Here is a 19,052-nt window from a genome sequence, read left to right on the forward strand (position 1 = left end):
CTTCTGCGGGCACCTGAGGTGCTCCAGGAGCGTTTCTCTGGCTGAGAAGCTTTTACTCTTTAAAAAAAAGAAAGAAAGAAAGAAAGAAGAATGCCAATGTGCTGGTGCAGGTTTAGGCTGGTTTTTGTCTTTCTCCTATTTTCACTTCTCTTTTTATTTTTTTTTCCTAAGCAGCTCTTCCAGCATCTCAGGGCAGATCCTGACGTGCCACATTTTCCCTGCCTGAACTCCCTGGCAATGTGTGCAGCTGCCAGTGGTGTTTCAGGCAGGCAGAGGATGGGGTGACATCAGCCCACCCTCAGGGTCAGAAAGGGAAACGGGAGTGTCACAGGCACCTCTTCCCTTGCCAGTGCTCAGTGCCCGGGTTCCTGCGGGGCATCAGCCAGGACACTGGTGGCAGTGCCAGCCCACGGGCCTGAGCTGTGTATCCCAACTGCCAGAGGGCAGGGATAGATGGGATATTGGGAAGGAATTCCTGGCTGGGAGGGTGGGCAGGCCCTGGCACAGGTTACCCAGAGAAGCTGTGGCTGCCCCAGCCCTGGGAGTGTCCCAGGCCAGGTTGGAGCAACCAGGGCCAGTGGAAGGTGTCCCTGCCCACGACAGGGGTGGCACTGGATGGGCTTTAAGGTCCTTCCAACCCAACCCAAGCCAATTCCATTATTCTATGATGATTCAGCACGTATATATAATCCTCCTAAGATACAATACGTGCAGAATGTGAGGTGTGTATATATATTTATGAACTCACGCCCTATATATCTGCACCTGTACTGAGGGGAGCGTGTGTAAACACCCTGTACATACAAGCCCACGTATCTCTGTGATACCTCCGGAGCACCTGAGCGCACCAGCGCACCCAGGACCCCCCAAAAACGGGTTGGGGGTGGGCCGGGAAGGCGCTCCGGGGGCGTGTCCGGGGCGTGTCCTCTGCTCTCCCGCCCCTCCTGCCGAGGAGGAGGCGCTTCCCAGGCGGTCCCGCGGCGGGATCAGCGCCGCGATGTCCGAGCGCGGGCAGGAGCCCGACAGGTGAGCGGGGCTGGGGGGGGGGCCTTGGGGACCCTCCTGTCCCCCCGCCGGGCGCCACCCGGCCCCGCGCATCCTCCCGCGGCCCCTCCCGCCATCCCCGGGACCCCCCGCCATCCCCCGGCCACCCCAACCGCTCTTGTCCCCCTGCATCCTCCCGATGCCCCCTGCACCCTCCTGTGCCTTCTTGCATCCTCCCGGTTCTCCCCCTGCCCTTCCCGATGCCCTCCCAGCCCTTCCCGATGCGCCCCTGCACCCCAGCCCTCCCGGTGTCCTCCCTGCCCCTCCCCGTGCCCCCAGCATCCCTCCCATCCCCCAGCATCCCTCCCATCCCCCAGCATCCCTCCCAGCCGCCTTCCCATCCCCCAAACCACCTTGCATCCCTCGGCATCCTTCTGTTTCCTCCACCCCAAGCTCCGCCCTCCCTTCCCCCCATCACCCCATCCTCACCCAGCGCGGGAGGTCCTTCCCTCCCCAAATACCCCCCGTCCCTGCGGGCCGGTTTGGGTGCCCGCTGCGTGCACCTGCAGCGGGGTCGCCATCGTCGAGCTCCGCATCCTCTTCCTCGGGCAGACAAAGCGCCGGGCGAGCCAGCGGCGCTGCCCGCCCCGCCCCGAACCCCCTGCAGCCCCCGCGGCATCCCCCGCTCCGCCCAGAACCCCCTGGCCCCGAGGTCATTCCTGTCCTTCCAGAGGTGACTTACTCCGGGGTCAGGGAGGGCTCTGAGGGGGCAGAGGGACCTGAGGTCCCTCTGCCCCCTCAGAGCCCTCCCTGACCCCGGGGTCCCTCTGCTTCCCCCAGAGGGACTGACCCTGGGGTCCCTCTGCCCCCCTCCATCAGCCCCGCGAGCAACGATCGTGTTTATCTCCGTGTTTATCTCTGTGTTTATCATCTCCGTGTTCATCTCCGTGTTTATCTCCCCTTCTCACGCTCCAGCGGGCGCTGGGAACCCCCTCTCTCCCAGCGGGATCCTCCGGCGGGGAAGGGCAGGGGCCGCAGCGCGTTTCTCTCCGCCGCGGTTAATATTAACATATTAACACATATTAACATTATTAACGCGTTAACAGTTATCGCCGCTAACAGTTATCGCCCGGACAACGCGTGTTGTTTGGTTCGCTCGCTTGTGGGTTTTGTTTAATTCCCTTCCTGTCTTGTTTTCTCCCCGCCCTCCGGAGCGCGTTTTGCAGCTCGGGGAGGCGGGAAATGCAGCTGCGAGGGGGTTATAGGAGCCAAACGTGATTTAAGCAAACCCACTTTAGCAAGCCAGCACTTGGTGGAAGGGTTGAAGGGTTGCACAAACAACTCTTGGCTTGGGTGCCGTGCCTGGGGAATATTCAGGCTTTGTCCAAATATTGCTGATATATATAATTTTTTATTTTTATTTTTTTTAAGATACAGTTTGGAAGCACAAACCTTGTTGTGTAATTTCCTGCGGGGGGGGGAAACCCTTTCCCAGTTCTTCCTGCCCTTGACCCACCGACTTCCAGCTCCAGCATGGAGCACCCCCTCTGCTGTGCTGCACCCAAGACCTCCCAGCTTGCATCTCTTCCCCTAATTCCTCAGGAATCCAATCGTTAGGGGTTGATTTTCCCGCCTCCTTAATTACCACCTATTCATTTCTTTGCCGGTTTTGTGTTTGAGTGCCCTGGCGTGGCAGCAGCCAGGGCTCTGAGCACTCATTCCATGTGCACCCTGGGAGCTGGGACCCGGAGCAGGCAGGTGGTGGATGCAGTGACAGCCTGGGATGGCCAAAATCAGCCTCCTGGGATGGCCAAAATCAGCCTCCTGGGATGGCCAAAATCAGCCTCCTGGGATGGGCAAAATCAGCCTCCTGGGATGGCCAAAATCAGCCTCCTGGGCTGAGCTGCCAAACAGTGACTCCCACATCTTGGCTTCACCATCAGCAGCATCCCCTGGCATGGCCTGGGTGGCACTGTGGCACCCCAAAAAGCAAAGGGATAGTTGCTTTTTCCCTGCCTGCTGTTCCACCTTCCCACTGGAATATTGCTGGTGCCTCCAAAGGGCAGGAGAGCTGGATGTCACCATGGTGACTGCACCCAGGGCCGTTCCCTCCCTCAGCACAGCTCTGGTGGAGCTGCATGACAGATGTTGTGGAGCTCCAGGCAAAGGTTTCCAAACCGGATCTTTGTCCAGAAATGATAAACTCAGCAGTTTTTCTCTTGTTCAGGGTGAGGGGAGGCTGTGGGTTGGTCTGAATTTGCCCCAGGCCACAAGTGGGTGATGGGGCTGTTGGATTCTCTGCCACATCCCAGCCCCTGCGTTTATCTGAGCTTTGTGCCTTGCCGGGGATTGGTTGGATTGCTGCCAAATCCAACGGGCGCCTGGCACGGAGGGCTGGCCTTTGGGAATCACCTGCAGCAGAGCCAGACAGCCCCAAAAGGGCCAGGACAGAGCCAGGGCAGGGGGGGATGTTGGAGAAAATGAATATTTAATCACCAGCCCCCCTGTCCTAAGTTACCTCCCAGCCTGCCATTCCCTGGCCAGAGCCCGGGAGCGATGCCAGGGAGCGGGAGATGGTGAATGCTGCTCCTGGGGAAGCGTGGGAAAGGACTGGCAGATCTACTCATGTGTGTCTCCTTTTGTCTTCCAGCAGAGCCGAGTCCCTCTCTTCGGATGAAAAAGGTACAGGGATTTTGTGAAATTCCTTTGGAATGGAAAGGGGCAATTTTATAACCACTGGCTTTGAAAACCGTGCTGTGAAACTGTCGTTTGTGGATCGGTTTTGATTGTTTGTCCCGATTTTTAAAAATCCTTTGCTATTTGTTGCCTTTCCCCGAGCTGCTGAGCACGAAATTTGCCAAGAGAAGGGTTAAACCTTTTTCCAACCTGTATTCCCTGCCTGCTTTTCCCTTGCAGAGGTGACGTCCAGTGGCACGGAGGGAGAGGGCTCCGCCGAGGAGCACCCGGCGGGTGAGCACACGTGGGGCTCTCCTCACACTTGGGGCGGTGTGGCCAGCCCTGCATCCCAAACATCCCCCCAGAGCACGTCCCAAAGCACGTCCCTTACTTTGCAATGCTGGTTTCTCTTCAGCTTGGGTCCGTAAGAATAATTTATTGCAGCCGCCTTCGGTGCATCCACGCGAGTCGTGTCCCTGGTGGGACATGCAGCTCCCACCGAGGCTTCTCCCACCCGTGTGCACGCCATGGAAACCCAGAATTTAACTGGGGTGTGCCGTGGGTGAAGCTCCCAAATAATCCCAGGTTGTATAAAGCATTAACACTGAATATGCTGAACACCACAGGTACCCTCTGGAAGGGCCTGGGTGACCCCAAAGTTTTCCAGGGTGCTGGGATTTGATGCTCTCCTGCTCTTCTCTGCCTCAGTGTTTTTTCTGCTCTGTTATATTATGTAACCTGCTGACTCACCTGATGTATCCAAACCCTCTGGATGTATCCTTGGATTCATTCCACCTGTGCCTAATGCGGTGTTAATCTGTTAAGGAGAGGCCGGTTCCGAAAGCAGCTCCAGCAGCAGCTCCGAGGAGGAGTCAGGTGAGCATAACGTTGTGCTTTACCTGTTGTCTCTCCCTGCAAACTGATGTTCAGTTCAAACCAGCTGCTTCTCCTGGGAATAGTCTCCCACTTAGTGCAGAATGTTAACCCAGAGATTGCTTTTCCAATGGTATTTTTGGGAGCCAGTGATTTCCAATCGACGATCAAAGAGCAGCAGCCGTGTTTCTCTCACCTGGCAGACACAATACCCACGGTTGTTTTTCCTACACAGTAGTTGTCCAAACACCACGAGGCCATAAATTTCCTCCAAACTTGGCAGCAAAGCTGGCAAAACAGGATGGACAGGAAAAGAATTAAAGGAAGCTGCTGATGAAAAGCTGGTGGGTTTGCACTTCCACGGGTTGTGCCTCCAGCAGTTTATTCTGGTTTTGTGCAAGACTATCAGTCTTCAGTTAAATAATTACAATGTTTTCCCTCGTCAGATGTGGAGGAGTGGGTGGGAGGAAGGTCAGGAAGTGTGGTTTTATTGTGTCCTTTGTCTTCCTCCTGCACAGCCAGGCTTTGAGGAATCCAGCCAGGATAAAGGCTGCAGGAGGGGTGATGTGGGATGGCAGGAGGGATTTAGAGCTGGCCCTGCCATCACCCCCAACGTCTTGGGATTGCTGGAGAGCTTCCTCAGGAAGGGAGGGGCACGGGGGCATGAGGTTCCACGTGCAGGGGGTGTTCCTGGTGTGATTGCAATCCCTGCTGCAGCTCCAGGGGCTGGAATAGCAGTGGCTTGGGAAGCAGCCGGCACCCCGTGGCGTTGGTTGATGTTTGCCAGGCTGTTGCTGCAGCAGGACCTTCTCTGCCTCTCCCACCCCTGCCTGTCCAGAGGGTGCTGGTCCTGGGATGGCTTTGGGACAATCTCCCTCCAGGGTCCCTCTCCTTGGAATTCTGGGACTCATCCCATCCTCACGCTTGGCTCGGCAGCTCCACCACCCTCCTCCTCCCAAATCCCCCCTCCAGGCTACGAGCCTGAGGGCTCACCTCCTCTTCCATTTGGGAATCACCAAGGAGGATCCAGGCACTTCCAGGTCATTTTAGGGACAAATCCACTGCAAACAGCACATTTGCATGGGTGTTTTCCCTGCTCCCTGGCAAGGCTGTTGTGGTTTCCGTGCCAGGTGGCTGAACTTTGGCCTTGGCACAATGAGGCTCGTCCTGGGGATGAATCTTCTTTTTAACCCCTGGGAAAATTTCCAGTGGTTTGGGCAACTCGTGAGCTTTTGGCCAAAGTTGGATCCTGATGGTCAGCTTCGTCCCCACCCTGTGCAAGGCCTCAGCCTCGGGAATGTTTTCCTTCAGGTTTTATGAATTTAAGCAAATTTAACTGGGAGGGGGGAGGGTTGTCCTTGGGGAACAAGGAATGTTCTCCTTAAAATGTTATGAATTTAAGCAAATTGAATTGGGAAAAAAAACCAAAACCTGCTGGAGACTGAGGTAATTGCTGCAAACTTCTTTTTTTCTAGATGAAGAACAGGAGGAGAAGGAATCTCCACCGAGCTGCGATGAATCAGGAAGGAACGGATCTCCTGAGGGTTTGTTGGTTGTTTTATTTTTTTTTTCTTACTGTTTAATTACTTTGCTTCTAACGAGCTCATCTTCCTCTTTTCCCACTAGGAAAGATGTGCCTGCCACCCTGTGAGCACTGCAGGAATGAAAATGTAGGTTTAGGAGACAAAAAAACCAACTCGTGTATTTTGCAGGAGATCATTTGCAAATTGTAATTCCTCTCTCTCACCACCTTTTTAAAGTGTTTTTTTTTTCTTTTTTTTTTTTACATCTATTTATAGGACCAGAAGGAGGAAGTGACCCCAAGGAGACTTGCTGGAGGACAATTTATGTATGGAATTTTCTTTTTTTTTTAATATATTGGGTGTAAATTTACATTATTCTCACCAAGATGCTTCAGTCTTTGGTTTAAGTGGGAAAATGGTAATTTGCTGCACAAATGCATTTGAAGATACAGTGGAAGGTGTTTCCAAATCCTTAAAAATAAGCAGTTTAGAGCAGCTGCCTGTGTTGTCTCCAGATCCTGGTCCAAGCAAACTCTTAGGAGGGTTTCCTGCCTCATCCTGCTGCAGTAATTAACACCAGGCCCAATTTTATCTGCTAATTTTAGTCTGGACACACGTGAGGGATCTTACCCTGCTTCATCCTCCCCAGTAGCACTGACCTTGTGTTTTTCCATGGATCCCAGCCTTGTTCTCCCTCTCTCTGCCCTGGAATTGTCACCAGTGTGGGATGTCGGTGTCCGGGTATCCTTTGGGGTTCTCCCTGCTGGATGTTGGGGTTGTCCACGTGCAGCGTTGGCTCTGACCTCGAGTCTGAGCCTTTTGTGTGACAGCAGCTGCCTCGTGCAGCAAATATCCTACAAAACATAATGCAAAATGCCCATTCCAGCTGTTTTACCCATGCTGGCTGGGTCCTGCCAGTGGTTAACTGGCAGCTAAAACACAGAGACAGGAGACAGAAACATTGTTGTGGCTCCTGTGCTGCTCAGATAAAGTGGCTGGGAAGGGAGTTGCTCCGTTATCCCCCCCGGGCCATGTTTCCATGGGGTTTTTGGCGGTGGAAGCCGAACCAGCACGTGTCTCTGCCCACCCCAGGCTGCAGCTGGACGGAGAAGGGACCTACCAGTGCAGCCTCACGGGCTTGATCTTCGAGGTGACGGGCCGTGTGAGGATCACCTACTCACTGCTGTCCTGGAGCAAGTTCTCCAGCCTGGTGGAGAAGCCGTGGATCGTGGGCGGGCCCCTCTTCGACGTGCGCTGCGACTCCGCGCCCGCCCTCACCTCCATCCAGTTCCCGCACTCGCTGTGCCTGGGGGGTGAGTGCCAGGGGACACTGGGGCTGGGAGGGCGCTGCTCCCGCAGCAGAGGGTGCTGCTCCCGCAGCAGAGGGTGCTGAGCAGCCCCCCTGTCCCCAGATGACGGTGCTGGGATGGCCTTCAAGGTGCTGCACGTCAAGGGCGACGGCGCGGCCATCGAGCCCTCGGCCGCCTACTCGGCCTCGCACGTGAGGTGGGTGGTGAGCTCCCTGTCGCCCGTGGGGCCCCTGATCCAGAGCCAGGAGCCTGTGCAGTACCACGGGGCTGTCATCCTCTACAAAGCCGTGGATGAGCATCCCTCGCTGTCCTTCCGCGTCTACGTGGCGACAAACAACGACTCCTTCATAAAGGTGCGGCCCGGGCTGGGTGGGACGATGCACACACACCCCACAGGGTGGGGGTGGGACCAGGGAATGCTTTCCTTTTGGCCCCCCCGTGGGCAGGGACACCTCCCACTGGAGCAGCCTGCCCTGTCCAACCTGGACCGGGACGCTTCCAGGGATGGGGATTCCAAGGGATGCTTTTCTCTCACCTCAGTGTTTACATGCAAGGATATCCATCTCTCCATAACTCCCATGTTGAGATGTGCCAAGTTAGGGCGTGGAATTTAATAATTAAACATCACACACCTTGGCCAGTATAAGTGTTTACATTGGCCAACTTTCCTGCTTCAGCTCTTCTCACAAATTCCACCAATTAACCTCTGCAGCAACTGGTGCTGACAGAAGTGTTTGTCAACCCAGAGGATTTTCAGGAAACTCCTCCTGACCTTCTCCACTGCTGTGTTTTTCACATCTGTTTTATATATAAATCACCTAAAAATACCTACAGATGATATGGCAGGTCAGCAACAAAAGTGTGATCTGCCAGGGAGACAATTCAGCCATTGAGATGAATTTATTTGCTTTACTAGAGGCCATCCAAGACCAGTGGCAAGTTTATACATTGCCACTGAAAATTACCTGGGAATTTGGGAAGGCAACTGACAGTGAATTCATCCACCAGTTTTCCTGCCACCAGTTTTCCTGCTGCCAAAGATCACGTCAGAAATGACCTCAGAGGAGAACAGAGCAGAGAGAAAAGAAAGGACGTGGAACTAAACCAGGATAAAGTTACAGCTTTGCAGAATTCCTTGCAATGTTGTGCTGATGATTCAGATCTAGCTGGGCAGGAGCTGTGTCAGGGACATGATTTTAATTTACCCTGATACAGTGAGGACAGGGACAAATAACCTTCCTTTGATTTGGGGTTGTAAACTCTTTTTATCTCGTTTCACCACCCCCCCCGAACACAGGTCTGAAATGCTGATTTCTTTGCTGAAATGAGTAACCTCAAAACCATATTTATAAATTTCAGGACATCTCAAAAGCTGTCAAACATTCAAACAAGAAATTTGTTAAGATTGACAAGCCCCCTGTGTGCCAGAAGCTACTCCAGAATGGAAAGAGGTACAGATTGGTTTGTGAGCCAGAAGCTGAAATAACTCCTGAGGTAAGTCCCTTAAACGACCCTCCCTTCCTGCACTGCAGCTTCATAGAAATACAGCCCCAAAAGGCTTTTCCTGGGCATTCCTGCACTGGCATTAAGGCCATTTTTCACATTCTATTTGCCTCTTAGAGCCCTAAAATTTTGGGATGAAATCCTGATGCCACAAGAGCAGAACTCTGGGGGGATTGGAGTCGGGCTCTGCCCCAGTTGCCTCCTCTTAGGTTGATGTTTTGGGTAAACGTCGAATTTTAAAATATTTATGTTGTGTAGGAAATTGAATTCGTTGATGGATCACTCCTGAAACTGAAGAGTTACATTGAAGTGTATGTGGAGAAACCTGATGAGTTCACCCTGTCTCTGGTTGAGCTGGACTCTGATGCAACAGTCTGGAAAGCAAAACTCCGAGAACGTGAGTCTTTGGGCTTCAGGGAATCATGGAATGGTTTGGAAGGGGCCTTAAAGGCCATCTAGTTCCAACCCCCCTGCATATTGCTGCATATTATAATGTATTATTCCATGGGTATATAATATAACTTTGCAAATTATTGAGAACATGCAGTTCTGGTGCATATTCTGAAGTGCACATTGAATAGAAGGGGGGAAAAAAATCTCATTATATAAAACTTCCTCTTTGGGCCTGAGAACCACTGAAGGTTGGCCATAAGAACTGGGAATTCCTCCTTCACCTTTTGTTTCCTCTGCCAACTCTTCCCAGGGGACTGGCTGCATTATGACCACAACAAGAACAAGCAGAAGAGAAGCACAGGCTGTGAGTCAGCTTGGAGATGTTGGGCTTGGGGTGGCTTGTCTGGGTGCCCCTTCCTTGCTCCTGTAGCTCAGGAGATGTGACACTGGTGACATCACCTCTTGCTTCCTTCCCAGGTGTCAAAAAAAGGAAACCAGCCTCGGCAGAAGGGGGACTTTGCAGCAAAAAGCAGAAGACTGGTGACACTGCAGGTGCAGCCTCTGGGTGGCCTTTAAAATAACGTGTTTGGGGGGGGTTGTGTCCTGTGAGAGTGAGGGGAGACCTCACTGCAGCTCCATCTGCCTGGGCAGGGACTGAGCTCTGCTCTGGGGGGACCAGGGACAGCCCCCAGGGAATGGCTGGAGCTGTGTCAGGGCAGGCTCAGGGTGGATCTCAGGGAAAGGTTCTTCCCCCAGAGGGTGGTTGGCACTGAACAGGCTCCCCAGGGCAGTGGGCACAGCCCCAAGGCTGCCAGAGCTGCAGGAGGGTTTGGATGATCCTCTGGAGCACAGGGGGTGACTCTGGGGCTGGGACTGTGCAGGGCTGAGGGTTGGACTCCATGGTCCTGGTGGGTCCCTCCCAGCTCAGCCCATCCTGGGAAACTGAGCTCACTTATTTAAAGACTTCCACCCCCTGGAATGCTCCAGGCTTGGGGAAGAGCAGTGGGAAAGCTGCCCATGGGAAGAGGACCTGGCTGTGGGGGTCGACAGTGGCTGAACATGAACATGCCCAGCTCCATGCCGGGTGGGCAGGTGGTGCTGGTGGCACCTGCCTTGGATCAGGAATGCTGAGGCAGCAGGGCCAGAGAAGTGATTTTTTTTTTCCCTGTGTTGGGCACTGGGGAGGCTCCACCTCGAGTCCTGGGGGCAGTTCTGGGCCATGTCCAGGGAAGGGAATGGAGCTGGGAAGGGGCTGGAGCAGCAGGAGGGGCTGAGGGAGCTGGGGGGGCTCAGCCTGGAGAAAAGGAGGCTCAGGGGGGACCTTCTGGCTCTGCAATCCCTGACAGGAGGGGAGAGCAGGGGGGATCGGGCTCTGCTCCCAGGGAACAGGGACAGGAGGAGAGGAGAGTTTGCCAGGGAAGGTTTGGGTTGGATTTTAGGAAGAATACCCTGTCTTTGCAGATGGCATCGGAACAAAAATCCTGACGGACCAGCAGCTGCTGGCGGTTGCGAAGCAGTTGGGGCGGCAGTGGAGGGAAATCGCCATCGAGTGCCTGGAGATGGAGATGAAGGACATCGAGGAGATTCAGGCCATGGAGGGAGATGTCAATATGCAGAAGTTCCTGGTGCTGAGGAAGTGGAGAGACAGGCAGCAAAGCAGTGGCACTGCAGAAGCTCTGCTGAGGAGTCTGGGTGATAAAGGGTCCTGTGAGCTGGAGCTGCTGCAAATGCTGCAAGGTATCCCCCTCTGGGTTTGGTTGAATCCCATCCCTGTGTCTCAGCTGTGTTTTTAGAATTCCCATCAGAGAATTCACCAAATCCCCAGGGCATGGTTGACTATGCAGGGCAAAACCATCTCCCTTCCCTTATCAGAGAGATTTTCTTTTTCGTGGCGTTTTTATCATTCCCTTCAAAAATCTAAATAAATAAATAAATAATGAAAAAGAAATTACAAACTGATATAAAATGAAGAATATTTCTGCACTGACTGTGTTGAGAGCACTCTCAGCACGACCTGGCTGTGCTGGCTGAGCAGGTCAGTGTTTTACACCTAAACCAATTCTTGGTCTTCTGTGCAAGTCCCAAGGAGAGATGTTTTGAGTCTTTATTCTTATGTATTTTTATTTGTTCTTATGTATTCTTATGTATTTATGTATTTTAATTAACACTTTTTCCTGACTGATAATTTAATAGTTCTGAGAACTGTCCCTGTTGGACAGTTCTGAGAACTGCTGGAATTTGCTGAAGGGACATTTAAGGTCCCTTCCAACCCAGACCATTCCATAATTCTGTGACCCAGCCGAGGGGAATTGTCCTCAAAAACTAAATGTGGTTTTTTTTTTCTGCAACAGCAAAACCTTGTTCTTTTTGAATTCCTTAACCAGGACAAGAGAAAATGGCCTCAGGTTGTGCCAGGGGAGGCTTAGGTTTGATATTAGGAAAGATTTCTTCATGGGAAGGGTTGTGAAGTCCTGGCCCAGGGTCCAGTCCCCATCCCTGGAGGGGTTTAAAAGCTGTGTGGATGTGGCACTTGGGGACAGGGGTCAATGGTGGCCTTGGCAGTGCTGCTTGGCCTTGATGATCTTGGAGGTCTTTCCCAAGCAGATTCCATGACTAATTCTCCCTAAAAAACACCCTGGCAGCAAAGGCTGGAGAGCTGCTCGTGCTGCCGCTGTCCCTCCCGACCCTGTCTGTGCCCCAGCCTTGTGCTGTCCCGGGGGGGTTTAATACATTTATTATTCATCTGGAATATTTTTAAATGCAGTTTTAATTGTCCTTGAACGTTGCAGTGACTTGCAGAGCTCAGTGTGTTTTCCTCCCCTCAGATTTCTCGGCTCAGTGCTGAGCTGGAAGGACCTGCAGGCAGTGGGAGCTTCCCCATCCAGCCCTTCTGCTCCTCTGGGATCCTGCTGGGATTCAGGAAGGAGGATGCAAAAGCATCGTCGCTCAGAGGGAAGTTTAGGCTGGATCTTCTCAAGCAATGTGAATGAAATTTGGGATACAAGCCACTTCCAAGACTTCCAGGAGCGGTGGATCCTGACATCTCCAGGCTTCACCTGCAGGGAATTCCACCACTGTCACCTCATCTGAGCCACTCCTCGAAGATGGGACCCCTGGAACAAACCAGGTGGAATTGTTCGCTCCAGGATCCCTCCCTGGGAGATATTTTCATTTACAGCAGGGAAAAACAGGGAGAAAAGCTACCACAGGAACTCCCATCCCCTCACAAAGCCACGCTGAACCACCCGAGTCGGGAGGTGCTTTGGATTTCTCCTGGATGTCCAAGATCAGGGAAGGATAATCCTGAACTTTGCAGGCGAATTCCTTTGCAGAATCACTGTGTAAATATAATTGCTGTACATACTCCTGTACATTCAGTCCTTGTTAAGCTGTGGTTCTCTTCTCTAAAATCCCAAAGACTGATTTTGCAGAAGCACCACTGTGTACTCCAGGCAGCTTGGAATTTGCCCTGGGAATTTCTTTTCCACTCTTTTTTGTATAGTCTGTATTTTTACGAGAGAGGTTTGTTGTTTTTTTTACGTTGTATAATTTTTTTTTTTATATGAGAAACTTTTTCTACTTTGTGCTTGATTCATTTTAACTCGAATTAGGTGCTTAAACTTCCATGGGAGGAGCCAGAATTCCTGGGAAGGGCCCTCCACGTGCTACAGAATTTGGAAAAGATTTGGGAATAACGTGATTTGCAGAAGAGAGCGGTGACCTGATCTGGGATTGTCTGATTTTTAAGGATATGGGATGCTTGGGATCATCTTCCTCTGAGTGTGTTTATGAAAGAAAAAGCATACTTAAAAAAAAAAAGATAAGGATTAAAGAGGAACAATTTACACGATTTACACATGATTTTGGATTTATTTTTTTCATTTTAGCTGCTGGATGAAGTGTTGGGAGGCTGCTGCCATCTCTCCAAGCTTTGATGCTTCTGCTGCTGCGACATCCAGGGGGGTGGATGAGGGAAATGGTGCTCAAAACCTCGTGGGATCTTCTGCCAGGGGGCATTTTGGGGGAAGGGGAAGAAAAAAGCAGTGGGAGGTTTCCCAACCCCAGTGGAACTGCCCTTGGCTCCTCCAGCTGGGATGAGAAAGGGGGGAATGGCCATGAGGGCAATGAAGACACCAAATCACATCCAAATCTTTAATAGGACTCCCTGATCCAGAGGAGAAATGAGTAAATCCATGGAAATAAGGTGGGTGGTTGGAATGATGAGGGTCAGAAGGGACAATCAGGTCTTCAACCTTCAGGTTCTGTAAATCAAAATGCCTTTTTTTAAAAAAGAAAAAAGATTGTGTTTCTGTGGGGTTTAGGCTGGCTTTGCCCAGCTCTTGGATGCAAGAGGAATTCCAGCATTCCAGCTGCACCCAGGTGTGAGTTGCTCCTGATTTACAGCTTGGTGTGCGTTGTGGGTGCTCTGAGAGACCACAACTTCAGTTCTGCACTTGGAATCCTGAAATCAGGGAATGGTTTGGCTTGGAAGGGACCTCAAAGCCCATCTCATTCCAACCCAATCCAAGAGGGAAACAGGATTTTAAAATATCCCAGTTACCTTTACGTGCCAGCAATATTCCAAGTGCTTTATTTGTACTTATATTCCCGTTAAATCTCCAGGAAGAGCAAAGAAGCCACTGCAGTTTGTAAGGTAACTTGAATTTTATTGGGCAATAAATAGAATAAATAAGGAATATAATATAATATAATATAAATAAATCACAGGATGGGATACCCTGAGTTGGAAAGGGAAAAGGATTATTATAAATAGACCTCAATTTGGGGGAAAATAAGCTGAATAAATAAAAGATGATAAATCACAGTTGGTGCTAAGATGTAGCTTATTTCCTAGGAATGTCCAAGCTCAACTGGCCCAGCTCCCGAAAAAAATTCCCTTATCCTGAGCCCGTGGGTTGATCCTGCTGGGTTGTTTGTTTTTTTTTTCTTTTCTCCAAGGAATCCTTGGATGTGCTGAGGGTGCTCACAGGGAGCTGAGGAAGTTGATCATCCTGGAGATGGTGATGGAGCGGACGTGGAGAGCCTGCAGGACCCGGCACAGCCGCAGAGCCTCCCGGAACGACTCCGGAGCTGCTCCCGCCGCGCGCTCCGGGCCGTCCCAGCCGCCGTTCAGCGCCTGCCACGGGAAAATTTGGGAATGTGGGGGTGACACTGAAACCTGGGAAATGTTTGGTTCAGTCGCTGCTGGGCCGAGGATGAAATCGGAGTTATTTGATTGTAATTAAATAGTGAAATAATTGTGGTGTTACTGAGGGAGCAAAATAAAATGGTTATTACTGAGGGAGGAAAAGAAGAAACAACTGAGGGTGAAAGTTGGGATGATTAACGGTGTAATTGATGGGGTAATTTTTGGAATATTCAATGATATTAGTAGCATAACATTTGAAATATGGAATGTGATTAATAAGGAAATTTTGAACTATTTAACGTTAGAACAGGACAAATTTTGCAGTATTGGATGTTATTACTAGACATAGGCTAAAAGTTGAGATATTTAATGGTATAATTAAGGAGGGTATTTTTTAAAATATTCAATGATATTAATAGGAAAAATTTGAAATATTTATTTTTATAATAGGATAACTTTTGAAATATCTAATGATACCATTATTAGACAGGATAAAAGTTGAGATATTTAATGGTGTAGTTAATAGAGTAATTTTTAAATTATTCAATGATATTAGTAGCATAAAATTTGAAATACCAAATGTGATTAATAAGGAAATTTTGAACTATTTAATGTTAGAACAGGAAAATTTTGCAGTATTGAGTGATATTACTAGATATAGGATAAAAGTTGAGATATTTAATGGTATAATTAAAGAGGGTATTTTAAATATTCAATGATATTAATAGGATTAAATCTGAAATATTGAACGTAATTATTAGGAAAAATTTGTAATATTTATTTTTATAATAGGATAACTTTTGAAATATCTAATGATACCATTATTAGAGGATAAAAGTTGAGATATTTAATGATATAATTAAGGATTCAATGATATTCATGATATTCAATTCAAATATTCAATGATATTAATAGGAAAAATTTGAAATATTTATTTTTATAATAGGATAACTTTTGAAATATCTAATGATACCATTATTAGACAGGATAAAAGTTGAGATATTTAATGGTGTAATTAATAGAGGAATTTTTAAATTATTCAATGATATTAGTAGCATAACATTTGAAATACCAAATGTGATTAATAAGGAAATTTTGAACTATTTAATGTTAGAACAGGAAAATTTTGCAGTATTGAGTGATATTACTAAACATAGGATAAAAGTTGAGATATTTAATGGTATAATTAAGGAGGGTATTTTTTAAAATATTCAATGATATTAATAGGATTAAATCTGAAATATTGAACGTAATTATTAGGAAAAATTTGAAATATTTAATTTTGTAATAGGATAAATTTTGAAATATTTAATGATATCATTACTAGACATGGGATAAAAGTTGAGATACTTAATGGTGTAATTAAGAGAGTAATTTTTAAATTATTCAATGATATTAGTAGCATAACATTTGAAATACCAAATGTGATTAATAAGGAAATTTTGAACTATTTAATGTTAGAACAGGACGAATTTTGCAGTATTGGATGTAATATTACTAGACATAGGATAAAAGTTGAGATATTTAATGGTATAATTAAAGAGGGTATTTTTTAAAATATTCAATGATATTAATAGGATTAAATCTGAAATATTGAATGTAATTATTAGGAAAAGTTTGAAATATTTATTTTGTAATAGGATAACTTTTGAAATATCTAATGATATCATTATTAGACTAATGGGATAAAAGTTGAGATATTTAATGGTGTAATTAATAGAGTAATTTTTAAATTATTCAATGATATTAATAGCATAAAATTTGAAATACCAAATGTGATTAATAGGAAAATTTTGAAATATTTAATGTTAGAATAAATTTTGAATTATTTAATTTGATAAATTCCTAGACTGGATAAAAGTTGAGATATTTATTGTTATAATTAATAGGATAAATTTTGAGATATTTAATGAACACCATTACTAGACTGGATAAAAATCGAAATATTTAAGGTTAAAATTAAGGGGGTAAACGTTGAGATATTTAATGATATAATTACTGGACATGGGATAAAATTTGAAATAATGTAACTAATAGCGAAACTTTTGAGATATTTCATGATATTATTAACAGAAGATAAACCTGGAAATTATTATATAATCAGTAGGATGGACAGCTGTGGTTGCCTTGAGACAAAATTGTCCCTTCAGAGGCTCTTTCTGCCCAGGAATTGGTTTTAATAACAAGCCCAGGGCCAGCTTTGTCTGGAGACCCTCTACTGGGAGATGCTGTGCCAACACAAAGGTAATTAATTAAAGGGGTTTTTAATTAGCTTTTATTAAACAATCTTTTAACCTCTCTTCCCTCTCCTCACTAATATTTATCACAGTTCAGTCCATCCATGTTCAGTCCCCTCAGTATTTGGGAGGGAAATAGAGCTGGAGCCCTTTTATTCTTTATTTACTCCATTTTTTTGGAGGTTTATTCTGTATTTACTCCATTTTTTGGAGGTTTATTCTGTATTTACTCCATTTTTGAGGTCTCTGAGGGAAGGCAGGAGGCAGAAAATACTCACTTTCATCATCTCATCCAGACTTGCCAGCACTTGGTGGTCGGGTAAGTTGTTGAGCTCTCTCCTGTAGGCTCTCAGATCCTCGTAGATGCCCTGCAGGCATTTACTCTGGGAAGGGTAGAATTAGCAGGAAATGTGGGAATCTGCTGTTAAATCCACAATGAGAGGGAGAAAAAAAGGGATTCTTATGGGAAATTTGCAATTTACCTTATCAAAAGTTGATCTTTCCAATGCTGGACAGTTCCCAGTCTGCAAATTAAAGCAGAAATGACTGTGAATTATATGTCTGTTCCATGAAAATATAGGCTGGAACTTTAATTTTTTATATATATATATTTATATATATTTTTCTATCTTTTACCCCTGGATCTTCAGCTGTGCAAGCTTTTATTGTGTTTCTTTGGTTCTTAGTGATATCTTCAAGATCCACCTCTTCGAGGGTGCATTCAAATCCCAGGGTGTTGAGTTCCTGTGTGAAAAAGGGAATAAAAAAGGGACTCAGTTTCATAGGACAGTTTATACATATATATGTGTATAGTTTATACATATATATGTGTATATTTATGTATATATATGTATACAAATATAAATTTATATATATATATCTAAATACAAAAATATGGGCTGGATCCCAGCTTAGCTGAATCCTAGGGATGAGGACTCTGGTTAAACATGAAAGGTGGAAAATAATAGACTGGGAATAAGCTCAGGCTTTGCACAGATTTGGTTCACATGGTGGTGGGAACTGCTCTGCCTCTTCTGCTTTCAATTCTTCTCTCAGACGTTGAATCCCTGCAGAACTTTTATGTCACTTTGGTTTTCAAAGGTAAAGGGTCTCTTAGAAAGTGAAAAAATAGCCAATATTATCCTCAAATGTAACAGGGTGGGGAGCAGCCCCCGTTCAGTGCTGGGGGGTTTTGGGGTTCCCTGAGGTGGAGGTTGCAAAAATAGCAGAGAATTTTAGAAAAAAAAAAAGGAAAGGCTCCTGAGCAAATCCCCAAGCTGAAGGGCTGAGCAGGGAAGGTGTGACATCAGAGGGTCTTAAAGGGAGGCTACAGGGAACACCCACCCTCCTGGGGACCCTCAGCAGCCCCTCAGTGCCAGCTGGGCACCTTCACCACCTTCCTGGGCACTTCCATAGTTCATCACTGCTCTCCTGGGTATCATCACTGCTCTCCTGGGTATCATCACTGCTCTCCTGGGTATCATCACTGCTCCCCTGGGTACCACCACTGCCCCATCACTGTCCTCCTGGGTACCTTCACCAGCCCATCACTGCCTGTCTGGATACCATCACTATCCCGTTGCTGCCCTCCTGGATGCTCTCACCAACCCATTGCTGCCCTCCTGAGTACCTCCACTACCCCTTCACCATCCCCCTGGGTACCACCACTACCCCTTCACCATCCCCCTGGGTACCTCCACTACCCCTTCACCATCCCCCTGGGTACCACCACACCCTTCACTGTCCCCTGGGTACACCTACCCTCACCATCCCTGGGTACCACCACTGCCCCTCACTCCCTCTCCTCGCATCCTCCCCATCCCGCTCCCCGCCCTGCCCCTGCCAGACCTTCAGCCTTCGGAGGGAGGCGTGGGCGGCCTGCAGCAGCTCCCTGGAGCGGTTCAGGGCCTGGGGGGCGGGCAGTGCCAGGTTTGGGGCGGGCAGTGCCAGGTTTGGGGCGGGCAGTGCCAGGTTTGGGGTGGGCAGTGCCCGGCCCGGGGACAGCGGTGCCAGCGCCAGGAGCAGGCACAGCGCGGGCAGCAGTGCCCGCCTCCCGCCGCCAGGCGGCGCTGCCCGCCCGCTCCCGGTGATCCCGGTGATCCCGCTGGTCCCGCTGGTCCCGCTCATCCCGCTGGTCCCGCTCATCCCGGTGCTGCCGCTCCGCTCCATCCCGCTGCTGTGGGAGCGCGCCGGGCCCGGCTCTTATAGGGGCTCCGGAGCGGGAGTTCCCCCTGCGCTCCTCCCTCCCCTCCCCGGCCCGGGGGCAGCCGCGACTCATCCCGAGAGCTGCGGGGCCGGGAATCCCGCCCGGCGGGGGGGCCGGGGGTGCCGGCTGAGCCCGGCCCGGGGTGCTGCGGGGCAGCGCTGGAGCTCCTTCCCTCGGGACTGTGCCCTTGGCGCACGG

General features: G+C 48.9%; 2 protein-coding genes across 2 annotated transcripts; one reads left to right on the forward strand and one right to left on the reverse strand.

The window, feature by feature from the left end:
* The first annotated feature begins 1,853 nt into the window (after positions 1 to 1,853).
* CARD8 (caspase recruitment domain family member 8) lies at positions 1,854 to 13,062 on the forward strand. Its single transcript, XM_050308730.1, has 14 exons — positions 1,854 to 3,666; positions 3,901 to 3,954; positions 4,486 to 4,536; positions 6,009 to 6,077; positions 6,160 to 6,203; positions 6,333 to 6,382; positions 7,149 to 7,369; positions 7,469 to 7,719; positions 8,726 to 8,860; positions 9,128 to 9,266; positions 9,573 to 9,626; positions 9,740 to 9,814; positions 10,724 to 10,999; positions 12,088 to 13,062. Exons 1-14 carry the CDS (start codon positions 3,558 to 3,560, stop codon positions 12,105 to 12,107), a joined length of 1,548 nt encoding a protein of 515 aa, XP_050164687.1. The 5' UTR covers positions 1,854 to 3,557; the 3' UTR covers positions 12,108 to 13,062.
* Positions 13,063 to 14,242: 1,180 nt separating this feature from the next.
* On the reverse strand, positions 14,243 to 18,817 carry IL12A (interleukin 12A). Its single transcript, XM_050308441.1, has 5 exons — positions 18,497 to 18,817; positions 17,285 to 17,392; positions 17,131 to 17,172; positions 16,927 to 17,031; positions 14,243 to 14,399 (listed from the first exon to the last, which is right to left on the reverse strand). The coding sequence occupies exons 1-5, from the start codon at positions 18,815 to 18,817 to the stop codon at positions 14,247 to 14,249; spliced, it is 729 nt and encodes a 242-aa protein (XP_050164398.1). The 3' UTR covers positions 14,243 to 14,246.
* Positions 18,818 to 19,052: the final 235 nt, after the last annotated feature.

This window comes from Myiozetetes cayanensis, unplaced genomic scaffold (genome assembly GCF_022539395.1).
Source record: "Myiozetetes cayanensis isolate MyiCay16 unplaced genomic scaffold, myiCay2020 scf13, whole genome shotgun sequence".
NCBI lineage: Eukaryota > Metazoa > Chordata > Aves > Passeriformes > Tyrannidae > Myiozetetes > Myiozetetes cayanensis.

Coding starts and splice junctions, on each gene's coding strand:
- CARD8 (XM_050308730.1), top strand. CDS start 3,558: ATGGTGAATGCTGCTCCTGGGGAAGCGTGGGAAAGGACTGGCAGATCT. Junction 9,815..10,723: donor GAAGACTGGTGACACTGCAG/GTGCAGCCTCTG, acceptor CTGTCTTTGCAG/ATGGCATCGGAACAAAAATC. Junction 11,000..12,087: donor GCTGCTGCAAATGCTGCAAG/GTATCCCCCTCT, acceptor TCCTCCCCTCAG/ATTTCTCGGCTCAGTGCTGA.
- IL12A (XM_050308441.1), bottom strand. CDS start 18,817: ATGGAGCGGAGCGGCAGCACCGGGATGAGCGGGACCAGCGGGATGAGC. Junction 17,032..17,130: donor AAAGATCAACTTTTGATAAG/GTAAATTGCAAA, acceptor TACCCTTCCCAG/AGTAAATGCCTGCAGGGCAT. Junction 14,400..16,926: donor GTCTGGATGAGATGATGAAA/GTGAGTATTTTC, acceptor TTCCCGTGGCAG/GCGCTGAACGGCGGCTGGGA.